Source organism: Pseudoliparis swirei, chromosome 12 (assembly GCF_029220125.1).
Source record: "Pseudoliparis swirei isolate HS2019 ecotype Mariana Trench chromosome 12, NWPU_hadal_v1, whole genome shotgun sequence".
Classification (NCBI taxonomy): Eukaryota; Metazoa; Chordata; class Actinopteri; order Perciformes; family Liparidae; genus Pseudoliparis; species Pseudoliparis swirei.
The window spans coordinates 12,537,181-12,561,008 of NC_079399.1; the positions used below are offsets into that span (position 1 = coordinate 12,537,181).

The 23,828-nt window shown below is 39.8% G+C and overlaps 1 protein-coding gene across 1 annotated transcript in view; it reads left to right on the forward strand.

The window, feature by feature from the left end:
* Positions 1 to 8,948, forward strand: part of kcnk3a (potassium channel, subfamily K, member 3a) — a 31,876-nt gene extending 22,928 nt beyond the window's left edge. The window contains exon 2 of the mRNA XM_056428230.1: positions 6,605 to 8,948. Within this exon, the coding sequence (XP_056284205.1) occupies positions 6,605 to 7,524 (920 nt within the window). The 3' untranslated portion in view covers positions 7,525 to 8,948. The remainder of the gene's footprint in view (positions 1 to 6,604) is intronic.
* Positions 8,949 to 23,828: the final 14,880 nt, after the last annotated feature.

A 23,828-nucleotide genomic window follows, 5' to 3' on the forward strand; every position in this document is an offset into this window, starting at 1 on the left:
AGAGAGCTGGAGCCATGACAGGCCCATTATGCCATTCTTTGATGTATTTTCAAAGCCTGCCTTTATTAATCAGTATAATGAAGACTTTGGCTGCAGTGGGTGACGCTGTGTTTTAGAGTTAGATACCAAGAGGAAGGAACAATACACGCTGAACTGTCATCAATGGAGGCAAACTAGCACTCACTCAATGATATTATTTGCATTTGATGAACAGCGTCAGAAAATATAACATTGAATTAGAAAATCTGAAAAAAAGATGAATGTGGCAAATCACTGAATAAAGATGTGTCCATCTGCTGAGATGAATGAGAGGGTTAACGATTGTCAAATTATAGGCGAAAAGATACATTAAATATTTTGAACATACAATCTTCAAATAGTATTGCCAGTGGTTTATAAACTCTGTTGCATGGGAATATTTCTGCTCTCTGTAAAAAAAATAGTTTTGAAGCATTTAATATGGTCGGTTGCTAGAGGCTAAAGGATTTGCTGTAAATTATGATTCTGTAATGAGAAGCAGCAGCCAGGAGGAAATGATAGTTTAGAGTGTGATGCACCTGTGTTCTGCGTGTTAGCTCTCATTGCCTTTCAATGTTGTGCAATTTTCATATTTCTTTTCAAATGATAATTACAGAAATTAGGTTATGAGACAATCGGCCTCGGGTTGCGGCGACGGCTTTGATTTTTCTTTTATGTGTTGAAACAATTCTTACACAAATTGAGAAGCGGAGCTAAATTTAGAGGGAATTACTGTTTCCTGATAGCCTGTAATTTCCCAGATGTCTTCTCTATGTGTTTTCCCCGTCTATCCATGAAACATGTGCAAATAATTTCAACCAACGTGTTGACTATATTAATGCTTTCAGCTCCAGCCGGTGCAAGAGTCTGAGGTTCTCCAGATGTCAATCAAACCCCTTTTGGTCCATTGTTCATTTGACCGTTGAGAGCGGTGAGGCTGCACTTTTCCTCTGCCAGTGGCAATGACTGTAATCCATGTAAACAGAGGGAGTGGCCCTGACGGCGTTCCCCTGCGTGCCAGCACACGCCGTGGAGACATCCGGCGTTTCTCAATATGCGTACTTGTGCGTACTTTCCTCTACTTGTGTCCTCGTGACTCGTGAAACGTCATCAGTCGCAGCCCGAGTACATGTTCACATTCAAAGTTCGCTTCTCGCAAAGCACGGTCAAAATGCCCGGATGTGACTTGATCCTTCCACTTTCCGGAGGATGCAGCAGAGGAGACTTGTGCGCAGGGTTGCCAGGTCTGTGTGACAAAACCAGCCCAATGGCCAATCAAAACCAGCCCAAACCAGCCCAATGGCCAATAAAACAAGCCCAAAAAACAAGCCCAATTTCAGAACTCAAAATATGCCTGTGCCAAACCATATACACTGCTTTTAAAGTCCAACAGCATTGCTATCATTGCCAAATGTATTGTAATATCTACAAAGTAACACCAAATGGTTAGTATGCCAGCATTAAAAGCAGTTTTCCCGTAACAGTTATTTCCCCTATGTCCTAAAATGGCCTTGTGCAATTAGATACAGTATATTATCATAAATAAAATATAGCTCTGTGAACGTGAAGACCAATTCACTGACGGACAAACTAACCTGTTGCTTTGTCTTAAGGCTTTCTCTTCCCTTTTCTCTCTTCCACCCTGCCTGGACAACATGAATGTACTGTTTTTACTTCATATGCATTTACTGTAGTTAATGCAATACCTTATTTCAACTGAAACACCTTATGTTGCTTCACTATATTTTTATCATATACTTATAGTTCAAACAATGTACGCACTCGACAACTGGAGAACGGAGCAGCATTTCGAATGTGTTTCCCCGTTTTGCTGTGGTTTTGGAGATCACTGTGGTGCGCACGAATCTCGGTTTTGCAGTACCGACAAAAAGCTTTGGTATCATCCCCAGCCACACGTTCTATCCATTCTTTAATTCCGTTTTCACTTTCCCATTCTTTGTATATTTCTTCCCGTATTTAGCCCACTTACCGGGTGGCATGTTTCTCCAGTGTAGCTAGCTACACTAACTACCAGACCAGAGTTGGGATCGAGCGGGTCGCGGGAGACTGAGAGCGGCGAGAGCTTTAGGTGCGTGTGTGTATGTGGGCGTGTCCCATGTCCATGTGTGTACGTGCTGATCTGGAGTCAGTTTGGTAGGATTTGGGTAGAAATAAATTATTTCATTTAAAATATGGATTTTTATTTAAAGATATTCATGTAATTTGCATGCAAAATAGGTCTACCCGAACCAGCGGACAACAAATTCAACCCGCGGCAACACTTCAAAAGGAGCCCAATTCCGCGGTTTACACTGATTGTGCGTACTCTGGCCAGTCGATATCCCAGAATGCATTTCACCAGCAACCGGAAACAGTAGCGGAGGAGAAAATAAACTACTGACAGTTGACTTTTTATAAATACTACTGTTGTTGAGTCACGGAATGTAATTTTAGGATATTTTGTTTATTTGACTGTAAAACATAATTTACAGTGAATAATTAGAGTAAACCCAGGAGCAAGAACAGCTGATGTGGTGACGTCATCAAGTCAGCTGCTGTTGCTATCGCAGAAAGACCGTCCTCCCGTTCTCCCGTCCTCCGGAGTCTGGTCCCTCCAAAAGAACACAAGTCTGTACTCGTGTACTTTGAATTGAGAAACGCCCATCCTGTCTCATGATAACTTTGTCACTGCTGCGGGTGAGGCTAGGGGAGGAAGAGTTTGTCATGCGGGACTCACCACTCTCACACACGGCGGCGGGAGTGCTGTCGCCTCCAGCTCCTGCGTCTGCTATTGACGAGCACCGCTGCCACTCCAGTCGTCCCCACATCTCGATAAGCTGCCCCCTGCTGCTGACAGCTACTGACAGGCACGCAGCTCATCCTGTGTGCTCACCTGAACACAATGTGCTGCTCTTTTTTAAATGAATGAGTGGTCAACGTCAACGAGTGGATTTACCTTATTTATGTAATATAAAACATGATGTACTTCTTAGAGTGAGACAAGAGTAACATTTTAAATGAGAAATAACACAATCTTTTAGAATACACTCACACAGTGATATAACCAGTAGGTTAAGGTATAGCTATAATTAACCAATGTTATTGATAATATTATGCAATGGACATTATTGAGTCAGTTTTCTGTCTACACTTCTTCGCGCTACCCAGTCGCCACGAAGACATGTTGACATTGTGCAAATCTGCAAACCATGGCGATGTCGGGCGACACACATCGCAGTGAGCGTCTGTTACTGGAAGTTACCTGGTATAAGAGTGAGAATTACAAGCGAGAAAGTGCACAAAGACTGAAATGCTTGTTATGTAACGTTGTTGCGCTTTTTATGTAACATTGCGTAGGGTGGTTGTCACAAACCATAATCCTTTTTAAACCTCTACCAATTTGTTTTCTTGCCTAAACCTGCACAATTGTTTCACAAAGTAACCATGTGACACTGGGTGTTTTGCCACGCATGATACGAGTCTTATGTAATGCGTTATAAAACTTGTGTTTTACAGAAATGTGCAATGCCATAAACACAACTCTGGCAGCTGTGTTACTTATGGACTTTGGCATTAAACATTATGCTATGTTTAGCATGTCATATAAAAATATATCTGTTTTTTTTTCACAGGCCTTCATCGGGTAAACTTTAAATAGGCAAACTAGAAAGTTGTGAATAATGTGTCGTTTTTTTTTTTACTGTCTTATTAAAAAGAAGCATGTATGTATGTGATTTGTAATAAAATATACTTAAACATAACTGAATATGCATTGACCTTGACCAAAAATGTATCCTCACTTCAACTTCATCAACATACTAGCATACGCTTTTACAACATCAAACATTTTAACTAAACAGGACTGTAATTTTGTATGTGATATGATATGAAAATGATTATTGTTCTGTTATAGATGGGACTTTTAGAATTCCTCATTACCTTCACCTGGTCCTCATGCCCGTCTCACCTGTTGCCCGTTCCCTCATCAGTTCCTGTCTACTTTGGTCTCCTCACTTGCTCTTGTCCTCTGCCAGATTGTTTTGTGTTTTCCAGCCCAATCCCTTTGTGCGTTACATATTGTGTCTATATATTTCTTAGTGTTCTGTTCCTGATGATACTCTGAGTATAGGATCATTATTTGCAGTTCTGTCGCCTGAGCTATTGGGTTCATACTAATCATCCCGTGACACTGGGGGTGAATTCGGGGGTACCTTTGGCTGCTTGTCAACACATTGGATAAGGCCCCCGATGAGAGGCAAATAATGGTACACAAATCAAGATTAGTTTTTTTATCAAACAGTATTTCCATTGGTCAGAAATAAATACTTTACTTGAAGTAAATGCAATTTGGAACTATAATATGTTCTGGTGCAGAGCTTGAGGGGAGCGTTGTACTCTTTCAAATAAGAAAAAATAATGCACATTTACTTCAGAGGGTTATGACTTTAATATATATTCATGATTGATCAATATAACAATTTAAAATGTGAAGACCTGTGCCGAAATGTTGGGGAGCAGACTGACCATATAGATTATTGCATTTCTGATTAGCAGTATCTAGTGGAGAAAAAGCACTCCAGAAGTCAATTATACAGGACAAAGGAACTTGATGTATGTTGTTGTTGTTGTTGTTGTTGTTGTTGCTGTTGCTGTTGCTGTTGTCTTAGTTGAAGAATTGAACATATTATACAAAAGTGTTTCCCACCTATGGGTACTTGTACTCCTGGAGGAAGTGCTTCTGCAGTTGCAGCATAGGGGTTATTGAAAGAGTGGAACAGGTTAACGATAGGAATATCAAATTATATGAATTAGTAAGCAAGAAGACAGTAAGTAAAACAGTAAGCTAAAAGTACTGAATGCATGCTATTTACAGTTAGGTCCAATGAATGTTACCAATAAGTATTTAGAAGACATTTATTAAGTTGCTATATGTAATGCATAAGTGGTCCGCTCACTCAAACTAATGGATGCAGCTAACACGGTTGACAGTTAGTAAATGATGAATGCTAACGGTCAACTGTCAGATTAATAGTATTGAATTTTAACTAGAAACTATTAGTTAAATATTTAGATAATGGTTCTTAAAAGTAATAAAAACTATTTGAGGTGAATAGAAGTAACATATAAATTGTTAAAAGTATTGCCCACACAGTTGATACAATTATCCTTATAGTAGGTCTAAGCTAAAAGTAAATTATTTTACAATTAAAATAGAAACTGTAGCTAATGGATGAATGGTTAAAATGAAAGATCTCTAACAAGTCTCTTTGGTAAAGTGGTTTGAATAAATCAACTAATGATTAGAAAAGAGGGCTCATCAGTCATCTCGCTGTCATCAGAAAATGGGATGAGTGTCCTTGAATGAGAATAAATATTGGCAATGCTTCTATGAAACAAAATGTCCTGTTGCTCAGGTCAGATTTTTCCTTCCACAAGGAGATACATCAGTTGTAATTGCTCTCATTTTGGCAGCCCAACTGGGAAAGCTTTAAATAGATTTTGCACAAGACAGACAGATGGCTCAACCGCAGGGATCAGTGTGACAATAAAACCAGGGCCCAAAGAATTAAATCAACCCCTGGAGTAATTACATTCAAACTATCGGTCAACCTTTTCCATTTGCTCTTCCCATTGTTATCAGGGACATCATCTGCCGGCTCCTACAGGTCAACATGTGGGGAATAGATCTCAGCCAGTAATGATGTTGCATGCAAGGGGGCATGCTGTGGGACAATAGGAGTGAGAGGATGACGTTATCGGACAAAAGGTTGCCGCATAACCTGAAATATGCCAGCAGGAAACACAAATTCATCCTGAAATTCATGAGCTCTACAGTTTTAGTGCATACACAATCACTCAGAGTCAGTATGAGTCATTCCGTGTCTGAAATTGGCTGGTGGCTCAACTGTATTCTCCACCCGGCCATTTCAGTCACTGACAACACAATAGATCTATATCGTAAATGGTTTATTAGCCAGTCACGGTTTAATGGGAAATACATCACTGAAAAGCTTCTTCAAACGTTGGCATGTTCTGCATGAAGCTGCTCAACTGACTCCGAATTTGGGTATTATTTTTTGGGGCTGAAGACCCAGTGGAACGCATACAGACCTCACTGCTGACTCATTCTATTCTGCTACTGAGCTCTTATAATCCATAGATTCAAATAAATTCAGGACAAAGAGTGGTTTTACTACGTTTTATCTGAAACATATTCTGTATTGTTCTGTTTGTTTGATCTGGAAACATTTTGAAAACTAATTAGGTGCAAATGTACTCATTAGCTGAAGTCACTCTGCAGAGACAATCGTCAATTAATTATTCAAGGTCTTTCTCCCATACGAGACATCAATACTTGTTCTTCATTCTCATCTTCAATTGCATCCTGCCTGTGAAATGAAGAGTGTTTGAATTGACAGGATACGCTGCTCAAAGAATACAAAATGTTTGCATCTGTCTTCTCTGGGTTTGATGTTTTAAGCCTCCAGCCTTCTTTCTTCTCAGACCTCAGTCCGCTGCTCTGCAGATTGAATTAGTTATGCCCTAGTAACCCTCCTCCTTCATCCTTCCTCCTTCTCTCCCTCAGGATATGGCCATGCAGCCCCCAGCACATATGGAGGGAAGGTGTTCTGCATGCTTTACGCCCTCCTGGGCATCCCTCTCACCTTGGTCATGTTCCAGAGCGTGGGCGAGCGTATCAACACCTTCGTCAGGTACCTGCTCCACCGCCTGAAGAAGTGCCTTGGCATGAGGCGCACTGAGGTCTCCATGGTCAACATGGTGATCATCGGCTTCATATCCTGCATGAGCACGCTGTGGGTGGGGGCACTGGCCTTCTCATACTTTGAGGGATGGAGCTTATTTCACGCGTTCTACTACTGCTTCATCACGCTCACCACCATCGGCTTCGGGGACTACGTAGCGCTGCAGAGTAAGCAAGCTCTGCAGAACAATCCGGAGTACGTGGCCTTCAGCTTCATCTACATCCTGACGGGCCTGGCTGTGATCGGAGCCTTCCTCAACTTAGCAGTGCTGCGGTTCATGACCATGAACGCCGAGGACGAGAAGAGGGACGCCGAGCAGAGGGCTCTCCTGGCGCACAACGGTCAGGCGGGCGGACACATCCACTGTTCTGCAGACCAGGCCTCCTCCTCCTCCACGCCTTCTGGCTGCAGCGGAGGGAATGCTGTCGGAGGTAGTGGGGGAGGGGCGGCAAGCCGGGGTCTACGTAACGTTTATGCTGAAGTGCTCCACTTTCAGTCTATGTGCTCCTGCCTTTGGTACAAGAGTAGAGAGAAGATGCAATACTCCATACCCATGATCATCCCACGTGACCTCTCCAGCTCGGACACCTACATGGAGCAAGGAGAGTCTTTTTCCAATCCGCTGCACTCTAACGGCTGCATGTGCGGCCTGCAACACAACTCGGGCATCAGCTCTGTTTCCACTGGTCTACACAGCATCAACAACTACAGAAGGCTCAATAAACGCAGAAGCTCCATCTAAACCTGGAGCATGTTGTGCTTTCTGGTCAAGTCCCACTGAGGGACCCTTATACTGTGGTAATGAACTAGCTGTGGACATCACAGAGACACAACTCCAGTCCTGAAGAGATGTTTGCTTCTTTCTGGCATTGGTCACCAGCCTGATGCTGCAGCTAGTATTTAACCTCCATTAGCGAAGCACAAACCATGTAGGACAAACATCATTCCTGAAATAATGCTAATAGTTGTTTAAGAAGCTTTCGTGACACAAACTCTGGAACTGTTGTGAAATAAAATGTGCATCTTTCTCTGCACCTTTGAATTCTAATATTAACGATCATAATATTGATTTCAGTATTTTTTCTTTGTTCATAACATAGACTTTCATGTTCTAATATGAAAAGGGACAAGGTACACTGTGAGACATGTTTTTAACAGGGATTGTGCATTATGTCCTGAAATGAAGAAATATTTTATTGAATACTCTTAAATACACTTTTTCCAAAAGGAGTCTCTGGTTGTAAGTATTATACTCACTGCAGTGAAATGAAATGTTGTATATATTTGGACACTTCACTAGTTCTGTCGGTGTTATCGAAGGGAAGCTTATTTTTTCAGTGAAAGATTTAAAACATATTCTCAGTGTCTTCTCCTGTGTGTCTTCTTTCCCCCCCACAAGAAAACACATATTGAGGGCATTTAAATGACCGATGGAGAGTGAAGGATGGGACACTTTGTCGTTGTTGTGGGAATCAAACCTGTGACAATGTCGCCAACCGCTCGGGCCTCCCTGCCGACCCTTTCAGACCTCATCACTATGAATCAGTTTCGCATAGTGTCTTCCTGTACATCAAACTATGTTATGTACCTGTTGCTCACCATATGTTTTCATATAGCACAACTATATTCTGACGTAGAGAGTCGTATCTTATTCACTGCTGCACCTTAGAAGACAACTGTATATGCTTTTGGGCATTCAGCGCACTATTTTATTTTTTTATTTAATGGAATCACATCATGTTTTGATATGTAAATGTTACACTCTAAATCATTCTTTCTTGTGTTATCAGTTTTCAATGTTTGACTCGATACTCTGTGTTATTATTGATTGAGAATAATTAACCTCACTTATAATGGCCTCAGAGTTTGCACCTCATGCACTTCGGGGATCTTTGCTTCAGCCCCACCTAAACAAACTTGATTCAGCCAAATGAGGTCTTTATGCAGTGTTCATGTGTGTCCTCGTTTGGGTCCTTTTATTGCATAATCATTATCATTTCTTTTTTTCATATTAATTTCAGTCACATTGTCAGCTTTTCTTTTTATACTGGAACAGTCTTATCAACATTGATATCTGTGTTAATCCCTCCTGAACTGAAAGAGGGACTGCGTTTGGCGCTGTGTGTGGCTATACATTTACCATATGTTTTTTTTCTTCAGTCATAATAAAATATGATTTAAATTAAAACAACAGTTTAGTCATTGGAGTGTCAACTGATCTCATTACTGTTATCTTGTTATTATTGGTGAGACATATATTAATTAAGTTTGCCCATCAATTTTTTATAGAATTAGTGTTAACTGCTCATCAAGGCTTACTGAAGGTGTATTAAATGTGGCTGTTAATCATTCACTTTGTGAGACATCTACTGCAATGAGTGTTCAAATAGAGTCATTAAAAACTACATGAAAATGCAGGAGATATAAGAATGAGAATGACATTTGGCAAAATGCTTGTGCCACGTATTGAGTGATCTACAGCTAATCACAACTAAGTTCTGGGTTCTTTACCCGGCAACTCACCACATAGCAGCTTTGTGGCATTTCATGGCACCTTCAACTCAAAGTCAATGAAGAGCTCTGAATAGACCTTGCCTCTGTGGAACTCAACAAGAGAAAACAACGCTTCACAAACTAAATAAAGAATTTCTTTTCATTTCATGGGACAGAGTAAACTTGCAGAATTACATTATAAAACATGCATTTTGAACACACTGATCTTTCAGAAAACATTGTGTGTCCTGTTTATGTCGAAGAAGTAATCATTTTTCTAATATTATAATTTTTCACTGATCTTGTGCCTTATTTGTTTTTGCCGGACACGTTTCTGCTTCTGTTCAAGATTGGTGTTGTGCTCATGTAAAGCACGGGAACTTGCTTTTTAAATTGATAAAACATGCTGTATAAATAAAACATAGACATTTCAGGCAAATGAATTAAAACACACACCTACCGGGGGGCCTGTTCGACACTGTTGCAGCAAAACTCACGATGTCATCGCTGATTTCATCACGGCTAACTTTTCAGCGAGGCGTTGGTGCTACATTGCATAACCAAAGTTAGGACAAGGTGACTAAGTTTACTCACCCCTGTTATGATGTTTATTATATAACTGTCACATTCTCACCAACTCTTCCACTCCACTTACAAGGAGAAGCGATCCGCTGAGACCTCGATGTCCTTACCTTTCATCCCTCACCAAGCGAGGCCTGACATGAGGCCTGACATGCTCTACAGTTCATCTTTATCTTTACATCATCTGTTGTTCTGATTCATACGATGCCACCATGAATATAATCAAGAAGGAGTTACAAAAATATAATTAATGCAATACAGATGTTTGACATATATGGTAATCAATTACTTGAGACTGGGTATCTCTTGGTGCTTGATTAGTTTTATTCATGTCTTGCAGGACCAACATTCTGCAATTATGTATTTCAGGCTCTTATTTTGGATGATAGAGTTCCTCAGGGAAACTTGTTTGGCCCAATTCCATTTTCTTAATAGGCCTACAGTGTATTGTCCATGTGTCAGGTTTTCCATTACCACTATTATGCAGATGAACAACAATTGTGTATCCTAGTTTCTTCAGTCGAGCCCAATGATATTATGGAACATGTTTTGTTCTGCACACCTTCTTAATCAAAGTGTGAACATACAGTAAGACTAAGAAGGAAACTCAAACCTGGATCAGAGAGCGGTTTGGCAACATGATTTATTGAATAAAAAGTAAATAATTTAATTGAAACATGATGTACATAATTAAAAGGTGCATAACTTACCAAATATTATTTAATTATTATTATTATTTTGGGAAATACTGAGATTAAGAGTTGAATGTCTACCAGTGCAGCCATCTCTCCCTTTAGCCACCAAATAACCATGATAATCATCATATAACTCCAGTGGACAAACATTAATTAAAATGCTTATAAAATCTCTCAATGGGTCTTTTTTGTGCACTTCAATGGAAAATGTTCCTTCTTTACCAAATTCCCCAAAAGAATACCAACAAAAATAATGACGCATGTTTTTATGGGTTTTGTTTATTCAATCTAATTTATTTAGAATTTTGGTTCTGCACTATTCATCCAAGTGTTGTAACACCTTCCAAACTCCTCTTAAGATGTCATCCCGAGTCTTGTTTAAAAGACACTGATGAGCACTTCTTCAGAGCTATATATATGTAGAATGAGAAAACTACATTAGACTAGAAAACGAGTTCAAGGACACAAATAATATCTGACATGCTGCAGTCGCTCAAGAGATTTTCTATCTTAAATAATGCTCATGTTAATCTAAAAGAAGAGGTTGATGACACATTAATATGAATCGCAAAGACATGTGTATATGTCGCCTGTCTTCTTATAAAAGGTATATCAGATCAAAGTAAAGGTTCTGAGAGGTAACAGATAAGTGCACAAATCCATCAAGTACAGTAAAAAGACCATGTTTCTCCAACAGAATAAAAAGCCATTTCACTAAGAAACCAGCGTTACCTTGTTAGAGTAGAGCAGTGAGTAATGAGCATGTTGTCAGACCCAGGCATTGATTTTTAGGGGAAAAGCCTCACAAGTGATTGTAACTTAACAAGAAGGTTAAACGGGGGCTGGCAGCAACATAAACACTACACTGCCTGAACATATGTGAATTCTCCTTCATGAATTCCTCTTTTTATTTCTAGAAGCTTTTCCTGTCACTCTTTTGTTTCCTTAGATTGGCAACTTGTGGAACCCGCAGTCATTATTCCACAAAATAATCTCTGGATGAGTCCTCTGCGTGTCGTCGACTGGGACATGATCCAATCCAGTTCCAGTAAAGTTAGGGTCTTTCCTAACCGTTGATAGATCCATGAAGCTGTGACTATAACTGTATCCGCAACATACAGAGTGGAATCACAGATGGAGCAGCGCGACACCAGGCGCCTATGGCAGGGGTGAGTGCCCCTGAACTCATTTATGCATGGCATATCTGGGCACCTGTGCTAACCAGCTAGCTCCAGTGTTCACAAGAGATCCACTATTGTCCCTGTGCCCAAGGAATGACTACCGAGTGGTCATGCATCTGCGCCTTCCTCCCTTCCTCCATGGACAAACAGATCCACAGATGATGCTGTCTCTGTTCATTGATTATAGTTCAGCTTTCAACACCATAGTCTGAGCTGGGATGTGCTTGGATCCTGGACTTCCTGACCGCCAACACCATCATCATGGTGGGCCTGATCTCCCTGTCACTCTGGTGCCAGGACAACAGCCTCATCATGAATGTCACCAAAACTAAGGAGCTGATTGTGGACTTTAGGAGGTACAACAACAGATCACCACTGCCGAGGATCCACAGACACTCTGGTGAGAAAGGCACCTCAGGCAGCTGAGAGTTTCCAGAGGATCCTTCAGTCCTTCTGTCCTGACAGGAAGCATCACAGCCTGGTTTGGCAACCCACCCTGCAGGACTTGTACACCAGGAGGTGCAGAACCAGAGCCAGGATCATGAAGGATCCTCACCACCCCAACAACAGACTGTTTCTGCAAGAACAGAGAGACTGAGTTCTTTCCTCAGGCCATCAGGACTGCACACACACACACACACACACACACACACACACACACACACACACACACACACACACACACACTTACTGCACACAAATAAAACATCTTGAATCTTGAATCTTGAATCTTGAATCTTTTCAGAACCAGCAGAGCATATTCACAGGAATAAATGAAAGTGGAGAGGATGACGGTGGTTGTTTAGTTGATGATGGGTTTCTAATCTTTCCAGAGCTCCATCTCTGAATGTCCGTATTCAGTTACTCTCACACCTCTGTCCCATTGCATGTCCCATTGCATTGCATTAAGCCAAATCATTTTTTCAGCGGAAACTACAAATTCTGCCAGGACCTTTTATCTCAGGAGGGGATGCCATTAATGTCCTGCTCCACTCTCTGTTGTTAATCACATAGAGAGAAAATGTGCTGAAAACCATTTCTCCTGAAGATGGGCATTACCAACCGATATGTCCAAATGATGCTTTCCCATCACTATTTGTTTTGCTCTGATTGACAGCAAAGAAACAGTTTCTGTAAATGTCACAATAATTGTTGCCACCCATAAAAAAAAGAATTCAACAAGATGTCAAAGATATATTTATATGTCTTTGACCAAAAAAAATAATATATATATATATATATATATATATATATATTTTCTTCCTTTGACCTTTTTTTATTTCTACTTTTCCGGAATTTCTGTCTGATACAAACATCTAATTTGTTAGATGTTGAAAAAGAGGAAAAGAGAGAATACTATCAAAGCTGTCAACGCTTTGTTTTACTAAATCATTGATGAAGTGTTTCTCATTCTTCCTTCTACAACAGCCAACGAGCTGTTTCATCCTGTTTATGCTGAGCTAAGCTAAGTGGCTGGTTGCCATAGCTTCATATTTACAGTACAGGCGTGAGAGTGGTATCATTCGTCTCATTTAACTCGAGACAAACAAGCGAATACACATATTTCCCAAGATTCTGTACTTATATTACTAGATTATTCCTCATTGTTCAGTTGTGATAGAAGGGTTAGTTTAGCTTAGTTACTGTTCAGCTTTACAAATGTAATCAAGCTCAGACAGTTGTCTCATGTAGTCACAAAAAGTTAAATAAATCAAAATCAAAATTGACACATTGAACATTGTGTCTTCTTCTTATGAAACACATAATGTGCTCACACATTCTCACTGGGGATCATTTCACACGTTGATCACATTTAAAGACCAAGATTAGAGATTAGGTTGTTCCATTTTTCTCTAGATATCACCTGGAGTTTTTCTCTCCATTTCAGCAGTTGAATTGTTGGGATGTTTGTCATAATGGATCTTTCTCTCTTATTTCTTTCTGTTTTTGAGTTATTTATGAAATGTGAGAGCAGCACAGGAGGAATCCGCATGCAGATGCTTTACATGTGCTGTACAAATCAAAATCAAAAATCAGAAATAAATGCTCCGCAGATATGGTTTGATGACACTTAAAACTATTCAAATAAAAACATTTCCATGGATGTCAGACCACACTGACCTTGTTCCATTTTCATTGTACGCCTGAATCCCTTGGACACATCGGTTTGAAGCATCTGGCTTTCACGTTTCAGATCAGCTCCACTGATGTCATTTTAACTAATGTAAAGAGAAAATTGCATCCAGCAACAGGGAAGCTGGGCAGGGTATTGTGTGATAGTTTGACATTAATGGTGTTACATAACTGTGACCTCCGGCTCTGCAGACACGATTCCTCTTTCCCCCCACCACCACCACCACCTCCCATCTCCTCTGTAATTATTGTGCTTGCATGGCTCCAGACATGAACCCAGCGTTGTGGCCAAACAGGCTGTTGGCACTTGGCGAGATGTTCTTCTGATCAGATGATGCCGTCAGCTCATAGGAGAACAAATGGGAACACTAGTGAGATCATGCAAAATTAGACCAGGAGCCATGTAACTGATTTCACTGCCATCCCTGATGTGCTGCAGAGGGAACTGTAAAGCCGTGAGACCGATAAGCTCCAGTCTGTGACCAACATGAATCAGATGAATCACAAGTGTCACTTTCCCTGAGCCAGAAGCTAATTTAAAATCCCCATGTTTGATTTTCATTTTTTTTAAACAAGCAAACATATCCTCCTAGCTCCAGCATTAATAAATGAAGAGTCTCCACTGCAGACAAAGCACCTCTCCATCTTGTCTTACCAACTAACCCTAAACACACAGACTGAATACAAATCAGCAGAATCTTGGGGTTAAGTATATTGCTCAAAGACACATGTAGACAAGAGGAGTTCGGGATTGAGCCAAGAACTTGTGAAACATGGATGACCCGCTATTCTCCTGAGCCTCAGCTGCCCCTAATTAATCATGTTATCCGTAATAAAGTATGTCAGCGTCAGTCAGTGGTCTCGACCTTTGGGAGTCGCAGAACAACAGACGATTTGTCTTTTGTGAATAATTGATTCATTTGCTTCTCGAATTTATTCCCCTCCCCCAAAAAAAAACTGTCTTGAATTGGTCACAACTGACAACAAGTGACAAGGGGATGCAATTAAGCTTTTTTTCAATGGGTCAAAGACCAAAGGCATAAGGCAATAATAACAAATAACAGTTATATTTTATCGAGTGGCAATATATATTTTGTTAAAATATTTTATCACCGGTCATATTGTAGCTTTGTATGGTGAAGCCAATTTATCATTGACTTTCTGTTTGAAGCTAAACCTCCCTCCAGTGTCAGCAAGGCAGTCCTGGAAAGCCTCTGAATGCAACTGCAAATTATTAAAATGTCTTCAAAGACTAAAAGTGTGCGCACGCCATGAAACAACCAATTAAACGGTTAAAGGAGTGCGTGTGCTGCTGCTCTCTGTTCTCCGCATTCACTCGTCTTTTATTTATGGGATAAACTGTGTTACTTTTTCCATCTGTAAATGTTCTGCCGTGTAAGACATCCTTTGTCTCAGCAGACCAAACCTGGTGAAAAAAAGCTGTGGAAAAATATACGTGAAGCCTCTGCTCATCTGGTGTTGGATCATCAGAGGGTCTGTGTCAAATCAGAATTAATAAGCAACTAGCGTGGAGATTTGCCAGGTTGATTTAATAGAGCTGCACTCCGGAGGGGCAATAATCAAAAGACAGCATCACAGACATGAGACATCAAGAGACCTGCACGTAACACGAGTCGAGTTCAGAGGCTCACAGTCATTCAAACATTCAGTATTTCCATCCATGATTGAAGCTGTAAAGGAAGAATTTAAATAATTGAAGTTCACTATCATTTACATCATTGATTTACATCATTGAATATATTTTTATTTCCATCCAGTCTTACTGTAATATATTGAATCTTCCTACCTATTCATTCAGATACTTCTTCTTTCCCCAATGTCGCAATGCACTGAGTTCAAACGGAAAAAACAAAAGCATCTTTTCCCAGAGCTGTCAGAGCTTCAGAAGACTGTCATATAATGTCAACCCTGTAGGCTCAACTCTGCTTTGACAGCCAAATGAGAAATAGGTCATTATGTTGATGTTTCATTCTTTGTTTTCTGACATTGAACAGATCAATTTCGCTCAAATGTCTAGAAGTGCGCATCCTTCAGATTTATCAACACCTCGTATTGTTACGTGCATATTGTCACCAGTATCAGTTCCTATTGAATAAAAGTCGAGCAACAAATACAAGCCTCTGTGTGTTGTGGCAGATCTCAAAGCTTGACCGTAAATTACTGAGGAGCTTATAGTCCAGGTTTCTGACTCCTTACGTGTAAATGATTGAAATAGGTATCACATCACATGGCACCATTTCAATTGTGCCTTTTTATCTAGAAAGAAGCGCTGAGAGCCTTGGAAATGTTTCTGACTTCAGGATGGATCAACATCACATCTGCAGTGCTGCTCCTGTGTCACTTGTGATTAGGTGTTCTGAACACCTAATCACAAGCAGGAAGATTTGCCGGGCTTTCCATACCCCCGCACACCCTGGTGATGTCGCGAAGCTCCTCGACTGTTAGGTAATCACATATGAGATATGAGATATGAGCTATATACATATATATATATAATATAATATATACATATATATATATATATTAGTGCTGTGAAAAATAACGCGTTAACTCAGTTAATTCAATTACAGGTTTAACGAGTTTTTTTTTTTAACGCATTTAACGCATGCGCAGAATGAGCTTCCAATCTGTCTGTTGTTGGTCGTCGGGACGAAAAAAAAGTCACTTGCAAATGAGCTTCCAATACACCACTTCAATCTGAACTATGTCCGCTCTCATGCAGACGGTCTGTTCATCGGTAATGATCCTTCCGCAGGTTCACCTACGGAAACCTTGTTACGACTTTTACTTCCTGTAGATCAGGGTCTCAACACGTCGATCGCGACCTGCCAGTCGATCGCGCGTAGTGTTGGTAGATCGCATGACATTAAAAAGATTGGCCCGCCCCCTGACATGTTCTCTATAGCACGTCTTTGTTCTTTTATTAAACTAAACGTCTGTTGTTGATCATATCTCCACAGCAGCATGTGATCTCTGTCTCTTCGCGTTGCGTTAACACTTATCGATCTCCGTCTCGCGCGCCACAGAGCTCCGTGCGCGCATCGGGACCCAGCAAAAAAAAAGTCACTTGTCAATCTGTCCACCTTTAGATTGTATCATGGTGGAGTTAATGGTTGACAAACAAGAGAGAAATGCTCTGTTTAACCCTCCTGTTACCTTTACATTTACTAACATATTTTACCCTCGGGGTCAATTTGACCCCAGCAATTAAAACCTCCATAAAATTATTAGAATTAATATTGCTTCCCAAGTTTAAGTGTGAGGTACTTTATGTTTGTTTGTTGACTACCTAAATAGCCCTTTAAATAAATAAAAAAGTTGCTATTTCTGATAGCCCCCTAACCCTAACCCAGTGAAAAACAGCCTGGGGTCAAATTGACCCCAAAGAACACCGACATTAAACATTGAATGGGGTCAAATTGACCCGAAAGGTAACAGGAGGGTTAAGCGTTCTGTTTAGGATGAAGATGTATTAATGTTCCATATGGAAGAAAACTGCTAAATAACTGCTGAGTTGCAGCACCATTGTATAGAAGAATGTATACATGTATATATCCGTCTTTTGTCATAAATCTCTATGTTCTCACAAAATATACCGAGAATATCGGTAATATGTGATTAATCATGATTAATCCACAAAAACCTGTGATTAACCCGATTAAAAATTGTAATCGTTTCACAGCCCTAATATATATATATCATTTGAAATCATTGCACAAAAAGCAAAGTGACATTATGTTGAGTAATTAATGATGGTATCAACACTATTGATAATCGTCTTTTTTTTGTGCTCACAATCTCAATTGTCTTATCCAAACAATATTTGTCAAAGACCAACACCACTGACAGAGTGTTGATATAATAAAGGCTCCATTAATAACCCATACTCAGAACCCATAGTCAGAGTCTCAAGAGATTTCAGTCGGTGGCAACTGTGGGACGATCTCAAAATAGCCCTAATGAAGCGTCCTATAATAAGTAATAACAACAGAAACCATGTTGCATTAAAAGCATCCTCATATCAATTTCAAGAATCACCCTCATACCTCAAAACCAAAACATTGGCACAAGAGATTTCTTCTGTTTGTGCTGTTTGTTTACCAGGGGAAATATACACCAATCAATAATGACAGTTTAAAATGTAAATGGAATCTTTAAATTAGCTCAACAGCAAATGTACAGTCATAGAGAAAACTTAAGAGACAAAAAAGATAATGTACAAAAAGAAATTGAACCAAAACATTACAAAACAGTAAAAGCTAAATATTTATTATGTTACACTTCTCTTTTTTTTTTAAAGCAAGACTCAGACCAACTTTAATACTGTTTTCTTTAGACCATAACTTAATAGTTGGTATAACTCTGATAATTTACCAATAACTAACTAAACAAGGATTTAAAAGCTTTTAAATGATGGACCCAAATGAAACATTTCACATTTTAAGGGAACATTAATTTTCACTACGTAAAACATTCATATGCTCACAGCCATTCTTGTATGAAAGCGGAGATTGCTGTTGCTATAAGCTCTATAGTTTTATTCATTAGACAATGTGGTTGTATGTGCAAGATGGTATTTATTACCTTTAAGTGTCTTGGTTGTTGTTTACTTAAGGACCCTAAAATGTGTTTTTGAGTTCAAATCACCTGTGGATTGAAATTGTGCAGAAAAATAAAAGGTGATTTTGATCTCTTTTTAAATAGAATAAGAAGGATAAAAGAAAGTCCCAAACTATAACTACACTATTTAGAATAACATTGAATGGGCTCGATGTGAAAGAAAAGCAAACCGGTGATCCCGAGGTATGTTTGAATAGTTCTGTACTGAAATCTCTTGAAGGTACACACGACTTAATAATGACCGTGCCCGTGTGTGTTTGATGGCCACTTCTTCCCACTCAGGGACCACAGAGAGGCTACTAGAACATCGAGCACCGCTGGAGAGCGATTGCATCACCGATGACAGCCCTCAGCAGCTGATGCAGAATCATGACAGCGACAGTTAGTGTCCTGGTGTGCTGCTGATACACTGGATAATGCAGAGAAGACAAGTGGACAGGGGGGACAGCGGGTCGCAGGTCAAGCCTGTCTGCGTCAGAGTGTCATATTTCAAGATACACTGCATAACACTTTTGTTTTATTAACATTTTGCAAAGCCAACCTTAACGTTGCAGTGTAAATTGTTGCAACCTGCAGGTGTGTCAATAACTGGAGAAAAAAACATGCAATTTAGCTTTTTTATTAGTTTTCTTTCCACCAGAGACTGATTGTAATGCTGTTCCTTCAATGATTCTCATCTGATGGTTTTATTATTCCTTTAATTATATTTTCGGTTCAGGATTTGATGTTGTCACAAATGAAAGAAGTTATCCATCATTGCATGTCAATAACACATAAAGCATTTCAATCTAACCAGTCTTGGTTTTGGGAGGTGAGGTGGATCTACAGTCACAGTTACATCTCCCCCTCATACAAGGAGACTCTGTCCTTGTGTTATTGTGGCCAAATATGGACTCCAGCTCCTGACCTCACCAGGAGCGCTGCCGTGTCATGGAACAATGGTGGATAATATATGTCAATCTACTGAATCTCAAACCTCCTAAAAATGTGAGTTTTCTATATATAGTTTGTTCCAGATTTCCATTCCTAATTTGACTTTAATTTCTGAATGAACTCCTGGCTCCTGTCCTTTCTCTTGCATGTAATAATTTATAAATTGGTACAAATTATATTTAAACAATAGCTCTGCCTGGAACTGTTGCTTTGCATGTCCAGAGTTCATGGTTGTTTATTCTATTCCGGAATAAATAGTTCATGCAATAAATGTCAGTGCTGTAAATCAATATATAAACAATGCCAGTAAGGGTGAGCCACCTTTTCAACAGAAAAGGCCTTAATGCAGTCACAGGACGGATCCTCTGAAGGTGATCATACTACTAACAGTTTCACATCGTTCATAAATTGTGATAATATGACAAAAATTGTCTTATTGACCAGTATCTTTATAAATATTTTAGTTTTGAACATCACTTCATTGTTTTCTTTGATTTTACAGGTCGTGTGTAACCTTTATAGGCAGATTTAATGGACACATTAGTTATTGCAGAGGCTCAGCAGTGACAGATAATGCATACTGGGGGTCATTTGGTTATGAATTAAATATCTTGTGATGCCGGCTGTTCTCCATTTGAAGGACAACATTTTAACGGTTGATGGTTAAATCATGTATTAATCTCCATATCATTTTGTGTAATGGAACAGTGAGGATTTTCCATCAAGCAAAGTAAACAAAACAATCTATTTACTTTCTCCATCACCGTCTCTTCTTTAATAAAATATGCAAATTAAATTTTCTAATCAAATCATTATTGTTATTGTTTTATGCCTTGCTGAGGTATGATACTCAGGTGTGTGTGTGTGCGCGTGTGTGCGTCAAACATCAAAATCTAAAAATGAACTCTGCGAATCTCAAAACATATTTGTCGCTGCACGTTAATTTAAAATTGCTAATTTCTGTTCACTTTCCAGCACTGACAAAAGAACTATAAATTCTTGTGAGCCCAGGTGGTTGTTTTGACATTACTTTGCAATGTCTTCAATGAGTTAGTCTGCAGGTTGATCACCTGACTCTGCAGGTGATCGAGGAGCTGATCATGTGACATGCAAATTACATATGATACGGTAATACATATTCTGCCTTGGTTTCACTTGAAACTGGCCCATTTTGATTGATATGTAAATTTGAAGTCAATGGAATAACATATGGAGATAAGTATACAGCATTTTAATTATTTATCTCCAAAGTTTAAGGATTTTTAAGAACCTCAAAGATTTTAGTTTCAGTCTTGTATTTTGAGCAGATCATAGCATGCCTCATTAGATGTTATTCATGTTTAAATTTATAAGCGAAACAATTCCATAAAATTAACCAAATAGTCCTAAAGGGCCCCTAATCTGATTAAGAGCAGGCACAGCTAATTACCTTCGCATTGAAAATGCGGAAGGTTATGTTTTGATCGCCGTGTATTTATTTATTTATTTATTTGTATGCGTGTTCCTCGCATAACAAAAAAGTTTTTAACCGAATCGCATGAAATTTGGTGGGATGATTGGTTATTATCCGGGGACCATTTGATTAGATTTTGGGATCGATCGGGTCAAAGGTCAAGATCTTTTTTTTACCATAGCATGGTCAATTTTTATCCAATTGGCATGCAACTAATGCCAACATTTTCATAATTCAATGCCCAATCTTGTGATATGCGAAGGTATGCGCTCTACCGAGTGCCCATTCTAGTTTATTTATGTTTTGATCACATTTTAAAACTGAACTATAAAACAATCAACTCCTATATTGTTTTTTTGATATATGCAACAATTTGATTATAGTTGAATTGTTCACATTTAAAAGATATCTAAAGCAGTTATGGATTGTCAGACTCAAAATTACTCTGGAATACAGCTTTCTTAGTCATGTATCGTAACATTTTTACAATAAAGAAAAAAGATATAACTATTGTCGACTTAAAATGAGTTACAAGTACTTAAAGGTTAATTATGGCAGATTATGCCAAACCTCTCAGTGAACACATTGCTCGATGCAAAGTATGCTCAGGTGAGCATGCTGAGCGCTGGTCATGAAGAATGATGCGGTCAGAAAGGTGAACAGTTCTCACATGGAGCTTTTTTTAACAATCTGTGAGCAGCCTCATGTCAGCAGCCTCAGATGAGCTGCGTGTCCATATAAAGTGCTGACCCGCCACCTTTCCCTCCCGCAGGTCCAACCTCACACCACGGGAGGGTTGGCTGTCAATCAAATGTTTCCGGGCTATTCAGCGTGAAATGATAATGCGCTCATATTTATTTCATGGTGGCCACAGATTCTTCAAGGGCACATTTAAAGAGTTAAAAGTTTCATTGAAGATGATGTTAAGTAAATTATCTGCAGTCATGCATTTTAATAAATAGTTACTCTTGCATTGAGTAGCTGTTCCGGATATGACAAGTAGACGCTACCACCAAAGTAATCACATAGACTAATTGTATTACTATAAGCAACTGAAATGTGTTAGTTTGAGAATCCTGTCATGGTTTTTGAGGTTATTACATCATAAATAGCCTACGTCTGATTACACTTTCATTACCACCAAATGATTTGCCAGACCTTAGGCCTTTGTTGTTCTACTCTTTGTCAATCACACATCATTATTTAATGGGAAATAAAACAATGTTCACCCCAATGAGTGCACTAAGAAAAGCATGTATGTGTCCAAAACATGATGTCATTTTTGAATATCGACCCTATTGACACAAGCTTAAATACTAAACACAATTCATGATGGAATGAATACTTTAGGTATTGATCTGCCCTCCACTGTCATTGGGTCTCTTTGTCTTTTTTGCTTGGTTTAGAAATCTACAGACCACATTCTTCTTCTATGTGACACACATGCAATCTATAGTCTGAAGACAGTCCCTCGGTGTTTGCATTCATGAAAGCACTTGAAGAGAGTTCTGATAGAATAGTTAAGTGGCTTTGCTTGTGTCCGCACTGAGAGGAGACGCTTCACAAAGAGTCACAGAGCAGACAACTCCTTGATCTCATCTGTGACTTTCTATTGCACCAGTACGTTTCTATTGTGCCAGTAAGTTACCCAATCACCTGTTTACCCTGATTCTGCTCAACAGTATTACTGCTCTACTGGAATTGTTGTCATGATAAATGTGTTCTGAAATATTTTACTGTAACTGATTTATGGATCAATTTATGGATTGTGACACCTGTGAGGGGAGGAGCCAAACATACATGGCCGCTGGAGTAACACGGCATGGTGCAGGAGAGTCTTTTCGAGAGTTTTCTCGGATTAAACCGGAGATTTACCATACCAAAGACGGTAAAGTCATAGTTGAGGATGAACTTTTGAATTTTATTGTGATTAAACTGCGAACTTTGAGCCACGATGACATTGTTTTGCTTGCTACAAGCCGCTTCAGTTCTGAAAGGATTGAAGCTTCTAAGACTGTGTTGTCAGAACTCTTCCCAAACAGCATACGCTGGGTTGCGCATAGAGGACAAAAGAAGGACATTAACAATGTCAAAATGTGCCTCCAAATGCTCAATGAATGTGGTGAAGATATACCAAGATTTATGTCACATTTCCTGGATGAACTACCTGCTGTTTCATATAACAACATGGACGTGTCAGCGCTTCTCGGCAAAATGCAGCAAATAAACGCTGATATTGACTACCTAAAAAGAACAGTTAACTTTCAGGTAGCAGCCAGTGAAACATTGTGGGTGGTTTCTGCAACCCTTGACGAACGTCTGACTGCTGTGGAGAAGCCACCAGGCCTGGGCGCTTTGGCCTCAACTACCTGCCTCTCTGCTGCGGCAAACTCACTGGATCCCTTGGTGGGCCCTTTGACTGTGGCGGGGAAGCCCCTAGGCCCTGAACCAACCTCCTCCAGGGCTAATGGCAGACCACTACCGACGACCAGTGAGACCGACAGCAGTCAACCAGCCCAAACCGTGGATATAGCCCAGAGACAAGCACAGTCCCCTGCATGGAGCGAGGTGGTGAGGGATGGACGTCGACTGAAGCAGCTACCTGAGACCTCTGCCCATCGACACCCTACACCTCGCACTGTGAAAACTCCAGCGAGGCATGAGAGAAAGAAGACCGTCATAATCTGGACTGGTGTGGTCAGCAACATAGTGGCTGTCAAAACAAAGATGGTGAGTGTATTCGCAACTACGTTTGATCTCAATTTGGCTGCCAGCACTCTTTGTGACTAATTAAAAGAGAAACTGAAACGGGAGGTGAAGTGTCGAAAAATTGAGACGACACAGAGCAGATTTCGCTCCTTTTGTGTCACCGCCGAATGCAATGATGTGGCCTTCAGGGGCCTTTGTCCGACGCTACTATGAGCCTCGTCGCTTT